Source organism: Centroberyx affinis, unplaced genomic scaffold, assembly GCF_046629955.1.
Source record: "Centroberyx affinis isolate AG114_WGS23_722 - 3 ecotype Tasmania unplaced genomic scaffold, CSIRO-AGI_Caff_v1 ptg001165l_1, whole genome shotgun sequence".
Lineage (NCBI taxonomy): Eukaryota > Metazoa > Chordata > Actinopteri > Beryciformes > Berycidae > Centroberyx > Centroberyx affinis.
The window spans coordinates 51,270-68,814 of record NW_027279696.1 but is presented as its reverse complement, the minus strand read 5'-3'; the positions used below and the strand labels follow the sequence as shown (position 1 = coordinate 68,814).

At 40.2% G+C, this 17,545-nt stretch overlaps 1 protein-coding gene across 1 annotated transcript; it reads left to right on the top strand.

Moving 5' to 3' along the window:
• Positions 1–5,440: 5,440 nt before the first annotated feature.
• On the top strand, positions 5,441–16,482 carry LOC139648163 (myosin heavy chain, fast skeletal muscle-like). The gene is made up of 39 exons (XM_071524199.1): positions 5,441–5,647; positions 5,730–5,873; positions 5,967–6,123; positions 6,217–6,244; positions 6,329–6,437; positions 6,541–6,633; positions 6,721–6,784; positions 6,866–6,964; positions 7,060–7,163; positions 7,287–7,425; positions 7,542–7,660; positions 8,324–8,473; positions 8,575–8,745; positions 8,835–9,135; positions 10,223–10,296; positions 10,406–10,493; positions 10,610–10,727; positions 10,807–10,930; positions 11,013–11,149; positions 11,232–11,487; positions 11,574–11,816; positions 11,901–12,077; positions 12,167–12,312; positions 12,397–12,487; positions 12,591–12,980; positions 13,067–13,193; positions 13,300–13,418; positions 13,506–13,702; positions 13,797–13,980; positions 14,062–14,227; positions 14,369–14,493; positions 14,649–14,957; positions 15,045–15,248; positions 15,350–15,475; positions 15,580–15,750; positions 15,834–15,938; positions 16,033–16,128; positions 16,244–16,375; positions 16,462–16,482. The coding sequence occupies exons 1-39, from the start codon at positions 5,441–5,443 to the stop codon at positions 16,480–16,482; spliced, it is 5,811 nt and encodes a 1,936-aa protein (XP_071380300.1).
• Positions 16,483–17,545: the final 1,063 nt, after the last annotated feature.

Below are 17,545 nucleotides of genomic sequence, written 5' to 3'. Positions count from 1 at the left end.
GTGTTCAGTGAGCCTCCTCAGGTCAGCTACAAATGATGCGACCGACTGTCCTGTCTGTCTCACTTTTGAATGAAACTTGAAACGTTCAACAATGACACTGGGCTTCGGTGTGAAGTGGTCGCTCAAAATCTTCAGTAACTCCGTCAAAGAAAAATCTCCAGGCTTACCCGGCTGACACAAATCCCGTAGCACGGCATAGACTTTCCCACCACATGCACTCAGGAAGATGGCTCGCTTTTGTCCCGCATCAGTGATTTTGTTGGCCACGAAGTAGAAGTCCAGACGTTCCACATACTGCTGCCAGTCATCCGATTCTGGGACAAACTCGTTGATTTTGCCGTATGTTGCCATTATTGGCCGAGACCGCAGTTTATCCTCGTCGCCAATGTAATAATGTCAAGGGTTCCCCAATGACTCAATCCAGGATCTCCATTCAACAGGTCGTTTATTGTAACACACGACTCCCAGTACACACACTGCTGACTGTGCTAACCCCTGCAACTCACCTAGCTAACTCAAGGACCCCCAACGGTGGTTCTCTGACTGCCTAACTGAAAATACATTCACATAACATCACATTACAACAGATAGCTCTGCAGGTATATTTTTAGTTAACTCATGCATGTGATTTAACTATCCAAATTCATGTTAGTGCCTTTACATGCCTTGCTAAGTACCTGCATGTTGTATTGTGTAAAGTTAGGTCATATTTTAGTTATATTCCATGTCTACATTCGACCCGTTTTATCAGGTGGTGCAAGTTAATTAATATTGACGCTAGTTTACCAATTAATCCACGTGCAGGACACTTTACAGAAGTTAAATTTTTTGGCCACTAGATGGTGACTGAAGACTGTTATTTGCACTGTAGACATTAAGCTGTGGGAGTCACACTCCCCTAGGGAATAAGTCAGTGATGTTTCTTTATTTCTTGTGATTCATCTGGTGTTAGGTTTCTATGAGTCAGTAGTGTACAGCTGTCAATGCCCATTATAAGAATGGTTATTATTTGATTGTTATTCTCATTATTATTTGGTATAATGTTTATGTTAATTTAATCTGATACAGGCATTGTAATATATGGTCTATTTCTATGTCTGACTTTCAGAACCATATCAACCGTCTGCCAACAATAAAAACCAGTAAACATCCGAAAGCATCATTCATGTTCTAACAGACATACGAGGGGAATGCAAATCTGCCTACTTGAATCAACCCTAGCTCAGAGTTATTCATCCCATTTTACATAAACAAATAAAGTAAAAGTATCCATGGGCATGGGTATTCACTTCTACAGCTAGCTGGGCTACATTAATTTCTCCGATAGCCCTAAACAATGCAGGATGGGCCAAATTCAGCATAATTTTTGTCTGGCCATCAGCAGATCACTTCGTTTCACTATGTGGGAGATAAATAAACAAATAAATAGGCTAGACATAATAAACCTACCTGGCACAGATGAAGAGCTTGCACCTTGAAGTTGTGGCACAGATGGCACAGCGGGTGCGGGATTTGGGGCTCTTCTTTTCAGAGGCAGAGGAGGTTCGTAGTCAGAGTCAGAACTGTCTCGCTCCGGCAGATCATCCTCTTCATCACTGAAGTTTTCCACCGCCAGCAACACCTCCTCACCATCGGACTCCGCTTCACCAAGGTCGAATAATTAGCCATGTGCTTCTGTTTGTTTGAGAAACAATTGAAGATTTAGTGTGAACAATGGACAGATAAAGAAAAATAAATTTGCCTCAGAGTAGATTAATTTCATTATAATTATTATTTGGAATGTTTGTTTAAATTATAGTTAACCTAATTTGTTAACTTGTTACACATAATAATGATCTGAGGACAAAGGGTGTGATTTATTTCATTTTATTTGTTTAGGATATTTCCTTATCATTCATTTACTTTTTCTGTTTATCTCCAGCACATCAGAATGAATTGTATTATTATATATTATTGGCCAAATGGAAATCTGCCTCTGTCCTCCATCAGCCATCTGACAGTGGCTTACCTGCTCACCTTTGCTCACTCTCAACTAGCCTTGCCCAGCGCATTCAAGTGGAGAACAGTTTTCATTGTTAGTTCAGTGGCTGCCTGCCCTGTCCATGCTGCTGAATCGGCGGGGGTTTTCCCTTAATAGGCTATAAATGGTAAATGGTAAATGGACTGCCTACATTCACCTATTCACACAACGATGGCAGCAAGCTACCACGCAGGGTGCTGGTGCAACCATCGGGAGCAATTTGGGGTTCAGTATCTTGCCCAAGGACACTTCGACATGGCGGACTATTTACTCTAACAATCCTCTTCCCTGGTTGGAATTATGCAGCGTTCCATGCAGCAGTGATATTACCATGGTAGTGAGGGCTTAATCCCCTAAGAAGAAGAAGCTACTCACGTTTTCTTCATGGACGCGCATGGTCTGATGTTTGGAGCAGCCGAGTGGTGTAGTTGGTTAAGTTACCGGACGTCAGTTCCGACAGCCATATATATACACAGATGCTCCCAATCAACCGGGGGAAAGAGGGTGTGAAACATTAGTATTGTGTGTATTTTCGGAGCAATGGGCATTTGTTTTCGGGATAACGGGCTGTCGGACAAATGGGCTTTAGTCCAATGGGACAATTTTCAGACTATTGGGGTTTTGGAATAATGGGCCGTCGGAACAATGGCATGGCACCCAGGAGTCAAGGTGGATGGGTGGATGGGACATTCAAGTCTTTTATTCTGCAATGGGACACACACAACCAGTCAGTTCAGGAAGATGGATAGATGGATCGGCACAGCTTGCACCCACCACAGCATGAAAATCCTACTCTGCAGTAGGTTACTATGTTGGCTTGAAAAACTTAACATTGTATATACATTGTGATCATATAGTGATATAATCTTAATAAAATAACATTTACAAATGAAATAAAATAAATTTAAAATGACTGTGTACCTTTTACAATATAACACCCTATAACATCAAGTTCTGATACACAAATCTCTTTTCAGTTTTTGGACTTTTTCTCTAATCTAACCCTAAAAAAAAAAAATCATCAGTAGGACTTGAACTCACTATCTGTTGGTTCAGAGGGCAATGTGCTAATCACAAGACTACAGCTACACTGTGGTGACAGTGTCAGTGAGTCCATTTAAACATGTCAGTTGAATATATTTCTACTGAAATTGTTTTATTTTTACTTTCTCCTGAAATCGTTAATAAGTTATTAGATTGTTATAAGCCAACACATCCAGAAAATATAAACTGTTCCTCTTGATCATATTGATTTTATTGCAGAAGACACAGCTTGCATGAAATGCAGAATCCATTTGACATTCAACTTATTTTTGTAAGGTAAAGTGAGTGCTCCTTTGTACTGTCAGGACCTGAGCGAGGCAAGAGGTGGGATCTACACGGAGGGATAACCATCAGGGGGCTGGGCTTAGCCCAGGCGTTTATGCCTGGCGCCGCGGAAGCGCCTTCAAAGCGGCAGCAAAATGACACCAAAACACCGCAGAAGCGTTGCAAACGTGGGTGTTTGAACCAGGCATTTTTGTCCCGCCTGGCCTTCCATACTCCAGACCGTGAGCCGTGAGTGTGAACGACCTGATCCATTAACATGGGCACTGAAAGGAAGAGGCCTCTGCTGCGGGGCTGTTACATGGCCGCTAGGCGTCCTGTGTGAACCAGGCGTCTTGTTATTCAGTAGAAGCAAGGGCTCTTGTGCCTTTTGACATCCACTTCATATCTTACAAAGTAAAAGCTGTGCTTGACAGCTTTGAATGTCTTATTCAATAGGGAGTTTTAATAAAACAAAATATGATTATCCTTACAATGTCCACAGATACCAAGACAATTCTGTTTAAATTGGAAAAAAAGATTGCCAGGATTTTAAATCATGGTGTGAGTAAAGAGAGCATGGAAATCAGTTGAGACAATGCTACATTATGGGTTTGACTTCATAAATATCACACTCACACATCAAATAAACCTACATGAGCTCATTAGAAGGTCCATTATACATGCTCTATTTTTGTTTATGGAATTTAACTTACTTGTAGCACAACAGGATTGAGTTTTGCTATTTTAAAAATGTAGTAAAGCTTCCCCTCATTAATAATGACGAGGGAAAACAATATTTTTTTATTAGAAGATGAAACTTGTTGATTAATTCAAAACATGTAGTAATGGAAATGTAATCCAAACAAATTATAAATACATGCAACACTACACCCACTGTAAAATAGCTAGTGCGCTGCTATGAATCTTATCCTCTGGCATGGACTCAAAAATGTATAGGCTTTACGCAGGCCAAAAAAAGGATTGCCAGTTATGGTTGCAATGTTGAATGCACCTTGACATGATTTATTTATAGATTTATTTTCTTTAATGTGTCAAATCAAATTAATTGATATCAAAGTATGTATGGGAAACAATTTAAAAAAATTAAATAGTATGGTCAAATTTAAATATTTATTTGCAATACTTGCAAATGTATTCAATGTAATATCTGAAATTGAGTTTAGAAATGTTGGTAAATCTCATGTATTGTAATCACTCCACAAGTTATACATGTATGTTTGAATGCTATGAATGTAACTGTTTAATCTGTTGGATTTAAGCATGATAACCGATTGACATACAATAGAGTGGCAATTAAGTGTTCACTTATAATACATGAAATATATAGGCAGGAAATTATTTCTAATCTTGTATTTCATGAGACATTTAAATGGTACATTATTTTGCACTACAAGGTAGGTGCCACTGCAGAGTCAAATGCAAATCAAAATGCATACCAGCCTTTTGAAGACATGCCCATATTTAGTTTCTGCTTGGCCTGCAGAATAACCTCAATATAAGGAGGGCCATGATGGCACGGACAGACTACAGGGGATTTCAGAAACTAACTGGTGGTAAGTGAGACTGATGCTTCAGCTGTCATTCATAATAAAGAAGTTGTATTAGAGATGTTTAGTGCTTGACTCAAGTGTTTGATTAATAACCAGTTTAATGTTTATTTAGACAATGGCATGATAATGTGAGATGAGAAAACACATCAGTGTGAAGAAATAATATTGCAAATCAGTAAGCTATGAGTTGAGGGTAAAAAATGGGTTGTGTGACTATAAGTTCAGCAAATGTAAATGAATGAGTATATACTAATATGTATTTGATTATAATATGCTGTATTAATCTGTAATTTCTATACTATCTGTATCATTTAAAACTCAAAGTATAACACTAAACCTTCGTCATTCATTTAGGGGTGACGGTTGTGAAAAGTTCTTCTGTGATTGGGTAGTAGGAAAAGGTGAGAGTTATATTTTCTCTATTTAAACTACAGAATGTAAAGAATTCTTCTTGCATGCAGTGCTCAGTCTCCAAAGCAAACAATCCACATCAGAGAGGCAAATGTAATTTCTATTTGTCTATCTACAGAAAGCCGCCACCATGAGTACGGATGCGGAGATGGCCATTTATGGCAAGGCCGCCATTTACCTCCGTAAACCAGAGATGGAGAGGATTGAGGCTCAAAACAAACCCTTTGATGCCAAAAGTGCTGCCTATGTGGCCGATGTTAAGGAGCTGTACCTTAAATGTACAATCCTGAAGAAAGACGGTGGCAAAGTCACCGTGAAAGTCCTTGACACCCAGGAGGTAGGCTGAAGTTTCATGAAACTCACGACAGTGCAACTTGAAGTTGGAATTTCAACACTAACATTGTGTTTCAATATTTCAGGAGAGGACAGTTAAGGAGGATGATGTCACCCCTATGAACCCTCCCAAGTATGACAAAATTGAGGACATGGCCATGATGACCCATCTCAATGAAGCCTCTGTGCTGTATAATCTCAAAGAGCGTTATGCAGCATGGATGATCTACGTAAGATATTCTGCCTATGGAGTAAAGTATAATTTGTGTATGGACTCATATATAACATACTGTAAGTGATCACATCTCTCTCATCCCCCTCAGACCTACTCTGGGCTGTTCTGTGCCACTGTGAACCCCTACAAGTGGCTCCCAGTGTACGATTCTGAGGTTGTAAGTGCTTACAGAGGCAAAAAGCGTATGGAGGCCCCACCCCACATCTTCTCTGTCTCTGACAATGCCTTCCAAAACATGCTTACTGGTATGTCCTCCTCAAGAAAATGTATAAATTGTCAATAAACTGGGTTTATGTTACATAGATGAGAAATACATTTCTTATTTTTTCCTTTTACAGATAGGGAGAACCAGTCTGTCTTGATCACGTAAGTTTCCCATCTGATAATCTTCTTTACCATTAATATAATACAATTCTTTGACTGAATTTCTTCAAATCTGTCTATACCCAGTGGAGAATCTGGTGCTGGAAAGACTGTGAACACAAAGCGTGTCATCCAGTACTTTGCAACAATCTCAGTGGGTGGAGACAAGAAGAAGGAGCAAGCAGGAAAGATACAGGTATACTATCAAGCTAAATTTCTGAGAACACGGAAAGTATTTGTGAAAATAAAAAATAGAAATTTGCACATATCAATGTTAAAATCTAAAACTTGAACTACAGGGGTCACTGGAGGATCAGATTATTGCAGCCAATCCCTTGCTGGAGGCCTATGGTAATGCCAAGACTGTGAGGAATGACAACTCCTCTCGCTTTGTAAGTATGGAAGGATTTCAAACTGAGAAATATCTTGCATTATATATTGCCTATGCAGATGTGTTAAAAATATGGTATTCCAAACAGGGTAAATTCATCAGAATCCATTTTGGCACAACTGGTAAACTGTCTAGTGCTGATATTGAGACATGTAAGTATCAACTTCACATAGTAAATGAAATGACTGCCATTATCAGTGGTGTAGATTTTGAATCATGAACAATGCTTATAGATCTGCTGGAGAAGTCCAGAGTGACGTTCCAGCTTCCTGATGAGAGAGGCTACCACATCTTCTACCAGATGATGACCAACCACAAACCAGAGCTGATTGGTAAGCTAAATAACTTGTGATACAATGTTAAAACAACCCATATTGTTCACACAATCCATAACCACTAATCCCTTTAAACCTTTTTAAATCTCCAGAAATGACGCTCATCACCACCAACCCCTATGACTTCCCCATGTGCAGTCAGGGTCAGATCACTGTGGCCAGCATTGATGACAAAGAGGAGTTGGTTGCCACTGATGTGAGGGATCTGCGCTTTCATTTTCTTAATCTATTATACATTCAATGTGCCATCACAATTACTCTGTAAAATGTATTTTCTATACAGACTTCTACTCAATGTCAATGCCTTTTTTGAATACAGACAGCTATTGATATTCTGGGCTTCACCAATGATGAAAAGATGGCCATCTACAAGTTTACCGGTGCTGTGCTCCACCACGGTAGCATGAAGTTCAAGCAGAAGCAGCGTGAAGAGCAGGCAGAGCCAGACGGCACAGAGGGTGAGTATTAACTGGAGTAAAAAAAACCTCTGGCATTTAATTAATACAATTAGTATTTTCTATAATGTCACATTTTACAATCAGTTATAGTAAATGTATTTTTGTGACATTTTCAGATGCTGACAAGGTTGGCTACCTGCTGGGTCTGAACTCAGCTGACATGCTGAAGGCTCTGTGCTACCCCAGAGTGAAGGTCGGAAATGAGTTTGTCACCAAAGGACAGACTGTACCCCAGGTGAGCACGATTGTTCTGTTGTTTAATTAATTTTATACATATCTCATAATTAAGTCAAGAGCAGTAGTTCAAGAGTGCATGAATGTGGTTACGCTGCAATTTCAGGTAAATGACTGTGAATACCATGAACAAGTGCTTCATTAGTACATCTAAAGCAGTTACAAAAGACAGGGGAGGAGTATGGATGAATATTTTTGCTCAGGAAATATACTTGACTCGAGTTTCAGGTACTGTCCTTACAGATTTCCAGTTGCAAATTTCCGCTTTTTATGCCATTCTATTTTTGTTTTTGTTTGATCAATATGACTTCTCTGAAACTGAAGTGAAAGTAAGCTTTTGAATGGAAGGCTACACGATTGGTACAAAATTCAGCAGAGAGAAGTTTGCAAATTCCTCATGAGGCTGAAGTATGTATAAAGTATTTCAAATGGAGGCATTTCATGAATTACATTTATCTGGAATAGTTTGAAACTGAATGTCCTCTGTTAGCTGGACTGTTGATTGCCCTGTCATTAGTTCTATTTCAGTTAAAGATGTGACGTAATATTTGTCTTGTAGCAAGAAAATCAAGTAAATCCAATGTCTAAATTTCAGTTGATGGATCTCTACTTTAATAAATCTATGGATTCTAATGATATTGATTCAATTAAAAAATGTCTTCAGGTCATGAACTCAGTGAGTGCCCTGGCTAAGTCCATCTATGAGAGGATGTTCTTGTGGATGGTGATCCGTATCAACCAAATGCTGGACACCAAGCAGTCAAGGCAGTTCTTCATTGGTGTGCTGGACATTGCTGGTTTTGAAATCTTTGATGTAAGTATGCATTCATGGTAATACATTGACTAGATAATAGAAAAAAATGGATTTTTAACCGTGTTTGTGTTATATTTGGTTAATCCTTTGTCCACTAACAGTACAACAGCATGGAGCAGCTGTGTATCAACTTCACCAATGAGAAACTGCAACAGTTCTTCAACCACCACATGTTTGTCCTGGAGCAAGAGGAGTACAAGAAGGAGGGCATCATCTGGGAGTTCATTGACTTCGGCATGGACTTGGCTGCCTGCATTGAGCTTATTGAAAAGGTACACGATAATGTTGTGACTATGTCATTATTGTTTGAATGCTACAACAGGGCCTTTTCATGATGCATCTCTCTGCACCTTTTATACAGCCCATGGGTATCTTCTCCATCCTTGAAGAGGAGTGCATGTTCCCCAAGGCTTCAGACACAACCTTCAAGAACAAACTGTATGATCAGCATCTTGGTAAAAACAAAGCATTTGAGAAGCCAAAGCCCACCAAAGGCAAGGCTGAGGCCCACTTCTCCCTGGTGCACTATGCTGGAACTGTGGACTACAATATCTGTGGCTGGCTGGACAAGAACAAGGATCCCCTGAACGAGTCTGTTATACAGCTGTACCAGAAGTCCTCAGTTAAGCTGCTGCCTGTCCTGTATCCCCCTGTTGTTGAAGGTACAGTATTACTTTATAACTCTGCTTAGGATCATGGAAATTTGAAATTTGTAACTCAATGGGGCTCATTCATAAAATTTACCAGCAGGTTTAGCGTGACGTTGGGGGCAGATACCGTCACGGTAGGGTGTTTTCTCATTCATAAATGTGAAATACCGGGGCGTTATTAGCGTTATCATTTTCCCCATACTTCCACCTCGTTTGATCATTTACATATTGTGAAAGTGATTCATAAAAGCACACTGCACCGCAAAAAATACCACCTGATCGAGTCAGACAGTATATTGTAGAAATGAATTAAAATTTTTAATCATTAAAAAATTCAATAGACAAAGTTCCAGGTCATTAATTATCATTGGAAACAAGGAAATGTTTAATAAATATGACTCACACACTGGCTTTGCAATTATTAATTACCGCTCTGATTGTGGTTATAAAAGCCAGTTTCTGATAGCTTATGTTTCAGTTTGTCATGACACAAAAGAGAAGATGACCATACACACATCCCATAAACTTCTAATCAGGTGCTGGAGTGTACTAGAGCTGAGAAAGACAAAGAGAACGCTGCTCACTGCTGCCAATGCTCCCATATATTTATTTATCTTACAGCATTTTGATAGGTCTACATCAGGTCAAGATCACCACCTATGGTCAATTTATAATTTCAGTAAGTGACATCATAAGCAATAGGAGTGACTGAGGAGGGTGACACCTGCCAATTGCACTGACACACAGGTGGATAGGTGTTATATATGTAAAGCTTAATTAACATGTTGGTTTTGATTGACTGTCTCCCGGCCTGCAGCTGTGGATAACACAGCGGTGATGTGGCTCCGTCACGGTATTCACAGTGGTGGTGAATTTATGAATTAGGTCAAATTACCTGGTCGCAGATTTTGCACGCCACTATTCTGTTACAGCAGAGTTTTGTGAATGAGCCCAATAATGTGATGTTTTTGTCTTTGGGATGAACAATATGTCTACTGAAAAAAATCAGTTAAATGATCCCAGTTGTTTCCAGCTTGATCATGACCAAATAAGATTGAAGCTATCAGCTAATGATATTAATAAATCAACAATTCAACAGAGTCTGGCGGTGGTGGCAAGAAGGGAGGCAAGAAGAAGGGTGGCTCCATGCAGACTGTGTCCTCACAGTTCAGGGTAAAGTTTAAGAACAACCTAAACTTCCTGGTTAGAATTAAGCTCAAATAAAATCAAAAATATTTTATGCTTTTCATGAAGAATGTTTAATTTTATTGTGTACCTACAGGAGAACTTGGGCAAGCTTATGACCAACTTGAGGAGCACTCATCCTCACTTTGTACGTTGCCTGATTCCCAATGAGTCAAAGACTCCAGGTACTGTACATTGACAGCTAACAAATGTTCTTATTAGGTTGCTTTAGTAATTTAAGCTTAGTGGTAGGGAGTCTTTACTTTCTCACAATAATTATGAAATGATGACTTTTTTTTAGGTTTGATGGAAAACTTCCTGGTTATCCACCAGCTGAGGTGTAACGGTGTGCTGGAGGGTATCAGAATCTGCAGAAAAGGTTTCCCCAGCAGAATCCTCTATGCTGACTTCAAGCAGAGGTATTACCCAATTTACCACAGAGTTTTCAGGACTTTGAAAAGAAGGTGCCAAATCTGATAATGAACTCTTTTCCAATAGATACAAAGTACTGAATGCCAGCGTCATCCCTGAGGGACAATTCATTGACAACAAGAAGGCCTCTGAGAAGCTGCTTGGATCAATTGATGTGAATCATGATGAGTATAAATTTGGACACACCAAGGTGAGCATTCAGTAAGAAAAAAACTAAACTCTGTTCCACGGCTGAAAGTTTTTTGCCTCAAATATTTTTATATTCTCATCAGGTGTTCTTCAAAGCTGGTCTGCTGGGTACCCTTGAGGAGATGCGAGATGACAAGCTTGCTTCTCTGGTCACCATGACTCAGGCGCTCTGCCGTGCTTACCTCATGAGGAAGGAGTTTGTGAAGATGATGGAAAGGAGGCATGTGAAAATTTTAACCATATATTTAGATTGAATGCAGTGCCAAAATAACTTTGTGCATAACAGTCATTTCCTTTCATAGGGAAGCCATCTACACCGTCCAGTACAACGTCCGCTCATTCATGAATGTTAAACACTGGCCATGGATGAAGGTGTACTACAAGATCAAACCTCTTCTGAAGAGTGCCGAAACTGAGAAGGAGCTGGCGAACATGAAGGAAAACTATGAGAAGATGAAAACAGACCTGGCCACGGCCCTGGCTAAGAAGAAAGAACTGGAGGAGAAGATGGTGTCTCTTCTGCAGGAGAAGAATGATCTGCAGCTGCAAGTGGCATCTGTGAGTAAATGTTAACAGAAAGTTTGGTGATTTCTCCCATCTTTTCTAGAACAAATGTTGATATGTTCTCTTTTTCACTTAACTAGGAATCAGAGAATCTGTCAGATGCTGAGGAGAGATGTGAGGGACTTATCAAGAGTAAGATCCAGCTGGAGGCAAAACTCAAAGAGACAACTGAGAGACTGGAGGATGAGGAGGAAATCAATGCTGAGCTAACTGCCAAAAAGAGGAAACTGGAGGATGAATGCTCTGAGCTCAAGAAGGACATTGATGACCTGGAGCTTACCTTAGCCAAAGTGGAGAAGGAGAAGCACGCCACTGAGAACAAGGTTAATGAATATTCATTTTAACTACTGTATCATCCAATTTTTGAATAATTACTTGATTATGACAATTTGTTTTTACATATTCAGGTGAAGAACCTGACTGAAGAGATGGCCTCTCAAGATGAGAGCATTGCTAAGCTGACCAAGGAGAAGAAAGCCCTACAAGAGGCACATCAGCAGACTCTTGATGACCTGCAGGCAGAGGAAGACAAAGTCAACACTCTGACCAAGGCCAAGACCAAGCTTGAGCAGCAAGTGGATGATGTGAGTTCATGAAAATGGTATTTGCTATTCATTGAGAATATATACTTGCCGTTTATCTTTTGGAATTACAAACATGTGTTAATTTGCAGCTTGAAGGTTCTCTGGAGCAAGAGAAGAAGCTTCGCATGGACCTTGAGAGAGCCAAGAGGAAGCTTGAGGGTGATTTGAAACTGGCCCAGGAATCCATCATGGATCTTGAGAATGACAAGCAGCAGTCTGAGGAGAAAATCAAGAAGTAATGTGGACATAATTTGAAAATTGTACATAGAAAATATGTTGTTGCAACTCATTTCTTATCATTATGTAATTTACTCAACAGGAAGGACTTTGAGACAAGCCAGCTTCTTAGTAAGATAGAAGATGAACAATCTTTGGGTGCTCAGCTACAGAAGAAGATTAAAGAGCTCCAGGTGTGCAATGTTTAATTTAAAACTATCTCAAACTTATCATTGAATATGTATGCAGTGTATGAGTTTCATACATTAACTTTATCAATATTTATTAACTTTCAAGGCTCGTATTGAGGAACTGGAGGAAGAAATTGAAGCTGAGCGTGCTGCTCGTGCCAAGGTTGAGAAGCAGAGAGCTGACCTCTCCAGGGAACTTGAAGAGATCAGTGAGAGACTTGAGGAGGCTGGTGGAGCCACTGCTGCTCAGATTGAGATGAACAAGAAGCGTGAGGCAGAGTTCCAGAAGCTGCGTCGTGACCTTGAGGAGTCCACCCTACAGCATGAAGCCACCGCTGCTGCTCTCCGCAAGAAGCAGGCCGACAGTGTTGCAGAGCTGGGAGAACAGATCGACAACCTCCAGCGTGTCAAGCAGAAGCTTGAGAAGGAGAAGAGTGAATACAAGATGGAAATTGATGACTTGTCCAGCAACATGGAAGCTGTTGCAAAGGCCAAGGTATAATATTATTTTGTACATTCACACTTGAGAAAAAACGTGTATTAGTGAAAGAATTACTGAACCTCTCTAATGTTGATGAACAGGGAAATCTTGAGAAGATGTGCCGCACCCTTGAGGACCAGCTTAGTGAATTTAAGACTAAGAATGATGAGAATGTTCGCCAGATAAATGACATCAGCGCTCAGAGAGCAAGACTGCTGACAGAAAATGGCAAGTCTTACTTTCAAAGTGCAGTTTTGTGTTCATAAAAAAATTACTTACAATGTCAATGTACTTGAAAATTACTCAAATTTAAAAATAATCCATTTCCAACTAGGCGAGTTTGGTCGTCAAGTTGAGGAGAAAGAAGCCCTTGTCTCCCAGCTGACCAGAGGCAAGCAAGCCTTCACACAGCAGATTGAGGAGCTGAAGAGACAAATCGAGGAGGAAGTTAAGGTGAGGAACATATTCAAAGATTTTTTAAGTATTGTATGTTCATTTGTTAAATGTTTTTTTGTTTTAATAATGTTTTTAATTTAACAGGCCAAGAATGCCCTTGCCCACGGTGTGCAATCAGCCCGCCATGACTGTGATCTTCTGAGGGAGCAGTTTGAGGAAGAGCAGGAGGCGAAGGCTGAGCTGCAACGTGGAATGTCCAAGGCCAACAGTGAAGTGGCCCAGTGGAGGAGCAAGTATGAAACTGATGCCATCCAGCGCACTGAGGAGCTTGAGGAGGCAAAGTGAGTCAATGAAGATTTGGTTTTCCTAACAGTTTCTACAAAATACTTTTTGCAATATTATACATTATTGATTACATTGGCAAATGCTTGACAGGAAAAAGCTTGCCCAGCGCCTTCAGGAGGCTGAGGAGCAGATTGAGGCTGTGAATTCCAAGTGTGCCTCTCTGGAGAAGACCAAACAGAGGCTCCAGGGTGAGGTGGAGGACCTCATGATTGATGTGGAGAGAGCCAATGCTTTGGCTGCCAACCTTGACAAGAAGCAGAGGAACTTTGATAAGGTATTATCACTGATTACTGACACTGACACTGACACTGACACATTGGATAGCATTGTTCATTCCGTTTAAATTGTTATGCAGGTTCTGGCAGAATGGAAGCAGAAATACGAGGAGGGTCAGGCAGAGCTTGAAGGAGCTCAGAAAGAGGCTCGTTCTCTCAGCACTGAACTGTTCAAGATGAAAAACTCTTATGAGGAAGCTCTGGATCAGCTGGAGACCCTGAAACGCGAGAACAAGAACCTGCAACGTGAGTGTATCTCCAAAAATGTTTGCAATAGTAATTTGAAATATGGACTATGATTGTTAATACACTGTTTATAGGTTAGAATGACATAGATAGCCTTCATTCTTTGATTTATAAATATTAAACATATACAACCTTCTGCAGAGGAAATCTCAGACCTGACTGAACAGATTGGTGAGACTGGAAAAAGCATCCATGAGCTGGAGAAGTCCAAGAAGCAGGTGGAGACAGAGAAGGCAGAGATCCAGTCAGCTCTTGAGGAAGCTGAGGTAAAATTTTAATTGGAAAGCTTAGCATCAGAATTGCAAAAGTGTATGTTATCGTTTGTCCATGAAATGTACATGTATTATTGAACAATAGAGACATGCCCAATAATACATTCAGAAGGCAACAAGGGCTATGTTTTAATATTTGTACATTTTAGGGAACTCTGGAACATGAGGAGTCCAAGATTCTGCGTGTCCAGCTGGAGCTCAACCAGATTAAGGGTGAGGTTGACAGAAAGCTGGCAGAGAAAGATGAGGAGATGGAGCAGATCAAGAGGAACAGCCAGAGGGTGACTGACTCCATGCAGAGCACTCTGGACTCTGAGGTCAGGAGCAGGAATGATGCCCTGAGAATCAAGAAGAAGATGGAGGGAGACCTGAATGAGATGGAGATTCAGCTCAGTCATGCTAACCGCCAGGCTGCTGAGGCCCAGAAGCAACTGAGGAATGTCCAGGGACAACTGAAGGTACATCCCACAACAACTGTGCAGGTCATTCTACTGTATGTGTAGCAACATTCTGATCTTTTCCTATTTCCACAATCTTAATATTAGGATGCCCAGTTGCACCTTGATGATGCTCTCAGAGCTCAGGAAGACCTCAAGGAGCAGGCTGCCATGGTGGATCGTAGGAATGGTCTCATGGTGGCTGAAATTGAAGAGCTGAGGGCTGCACTGGAACAGACAGAGAGAGGCCGCAAAGTGGCTGAGCAAGAGCTGGTGGATGCTAGTGAGCGTGTTGGATTGCTGCACTCTCAGGTAAACAACGTAATGTCTTCACTAATGCTATAATCAATGGATTTTTAAATAATATGTGTATATCATTAGATTCACTGGTAATTTTCCCTCCCTCCTCCTAGAATACTAGCCTTCTGAACACAAAGAAGAAGCTGGAGACTGACCTGGTCCAGGTCCAGGGTGAAGTAGATGACAGTGTTCAGGAAGCAAGGAATGCAGAGGAGAAGGCCAAGAAAGCCATCACTGATGTGGGTTTAATTATTATGTGATAGTATCTTCATGTTATCTCACACATCTGGAAGAACATGCATTTTGTATGACATTTCTGATTAACATAAAAGTTTTTTTCTAGGCTGCTATGATGGCTGAAGAGCTGAAGAAAGAACAGGACACTAGTGCTCATCTGGAGAGGATGAAGAAGAACCTGGAGGTCACAGTCAAGGACCTGCAGCACCGCCTGGATGAGGCTGAGAACTTGGCCATGAAGGGTGGCAAGAAGCAGCTCCAGAAACTGGAGTCTAGAGTAAGAGAAATATGTTAGATTTGCATGGTTTATATAAGACTGTTTAAAAAAATGGATTCTTAACGTCTAATTCTTTTCTGAAGGTGCGTGAGCTGGAGGCAGAGGTTGAGGCAGAGCAGAGACGAGGAGGAGATGCTGTGAAGGGTGTCCGCAAATATGAGAGGAGAGTGAAGGAACTCACCTACCAGGTATAGTCCGACTGACAGCTGATGTATCCATATCAGTCAAATATACATAGTTAATACTGAAGATATTTACACTTGCATATTTACTGTCTGTCAGACTGAAGAGGACAAGAAAAATGTTACCAGGCTACAGGATCTGGTAGACAAGCTGCAACTGAAGGTGAAGGCCTACAAGAGGCAGGCTGAGGAAGCGGTAAGTTGTAAAAAAAAAAAAAAAAAGCTGTAAAAATGCTTAATCTATTTGCAAACTTTTTCTAAGTTTTTTCTACTTTTAGAATTTGCAATGATAATTTATGATGGTTTCACAGGAGGAACAGGCCAACACTCACCTGTCAAAGTGCAGGAAGATTCAGCATGAGTTGGAGGAGGCTGAAGAGCGAGCTGATATTGCCGAGTCCCAGGTCAACAAGCTGAGAGCTAAGAGCCGTGACTCTGGCAAGGTAAATACACATCTTTAAAAAGTTAATTCACTGAATATTAACTTTGAACTTTGGGTTTAGTCTAAATATATGCTTATTTTTCACAGGGAAAAGAAGCAGCTGAATAAATTCTCCCATGTAAACCATCACAATAAGTCATAAAATATGACAACATTGTTTATAACATACAATAAATGTTTCCACAACTATTTGTCTTGTATTTAGTCATTGTTTTATTCCTTTAAGAAAGCAACCGATCAAAGCATATGAGTTATTGTATATCAGGAGTGATAGTCAGTGATAAAGGGCCCCAACCAACTAATAACACTGTTATTAGATTTATTTGGTGAGAGAGTGTGAGAGAGTGAGATTCACTACTTGCCCAACAGCACAGCAATACAAGTCATACATACTAAGGCCATAAACCATTATATTACACTCAGAACCACGAACCAAAGTAAGGAAGCAGCTATTACTGTCCAGCATACCCATAATTCATAATTACGCAGTGAAGAATCCAATCAAAAATAACTCAGACTGGATGTCTTGTGTAGCATATATGTTGAACAGCAGTAATAAAAGAGACAACACAAAACTGTATAGAAAAATATATATTGTATTGCAAATTAAAGCAGGTAAGTACTCCAATAATATCAATATAATTGGCCAAAATAACAAACTAAAATAATAAATGTGTGTACACACCAAATAAAAAAAGTCACCAGGTAAGTATCAGTTTTATCAGTTCAGCTGAGAGATAGTTCGTTTGGCCCAATGATATGAGTATGCTTGGGAATTTGTCCGTCCAAGTTGTTGAGTGTGATGAGTTAGGTCCATTTCACAAGGGTGTGTTTGTGTTTTTCCAATCCTACCGCACCAGGCAAGGCAGGGAAACTGTCTCTGGTGTGCAGTAGTGTCTATGTTCCTTCACAGGTACGTCAGGGGTGGCTCGCAATCCAGACTGGAGCATCCGGAATCTCCTCTGATATCCTTGAAGTCACTTTGAACACTTTCCATAAGTAACAAAAAAACCTGACATATAGAGAATGTGACAGAGTATAACTATCAATTAACATTTTTCTTAAGCTATAAACAACCAATAAAGTGTAAAACCTAAAATCCAAAAGCAAATCTTAATTGCTTTCATCGGTACACCAATTGGTAAGCTTAAATTCAGAATCAGGGAACCAT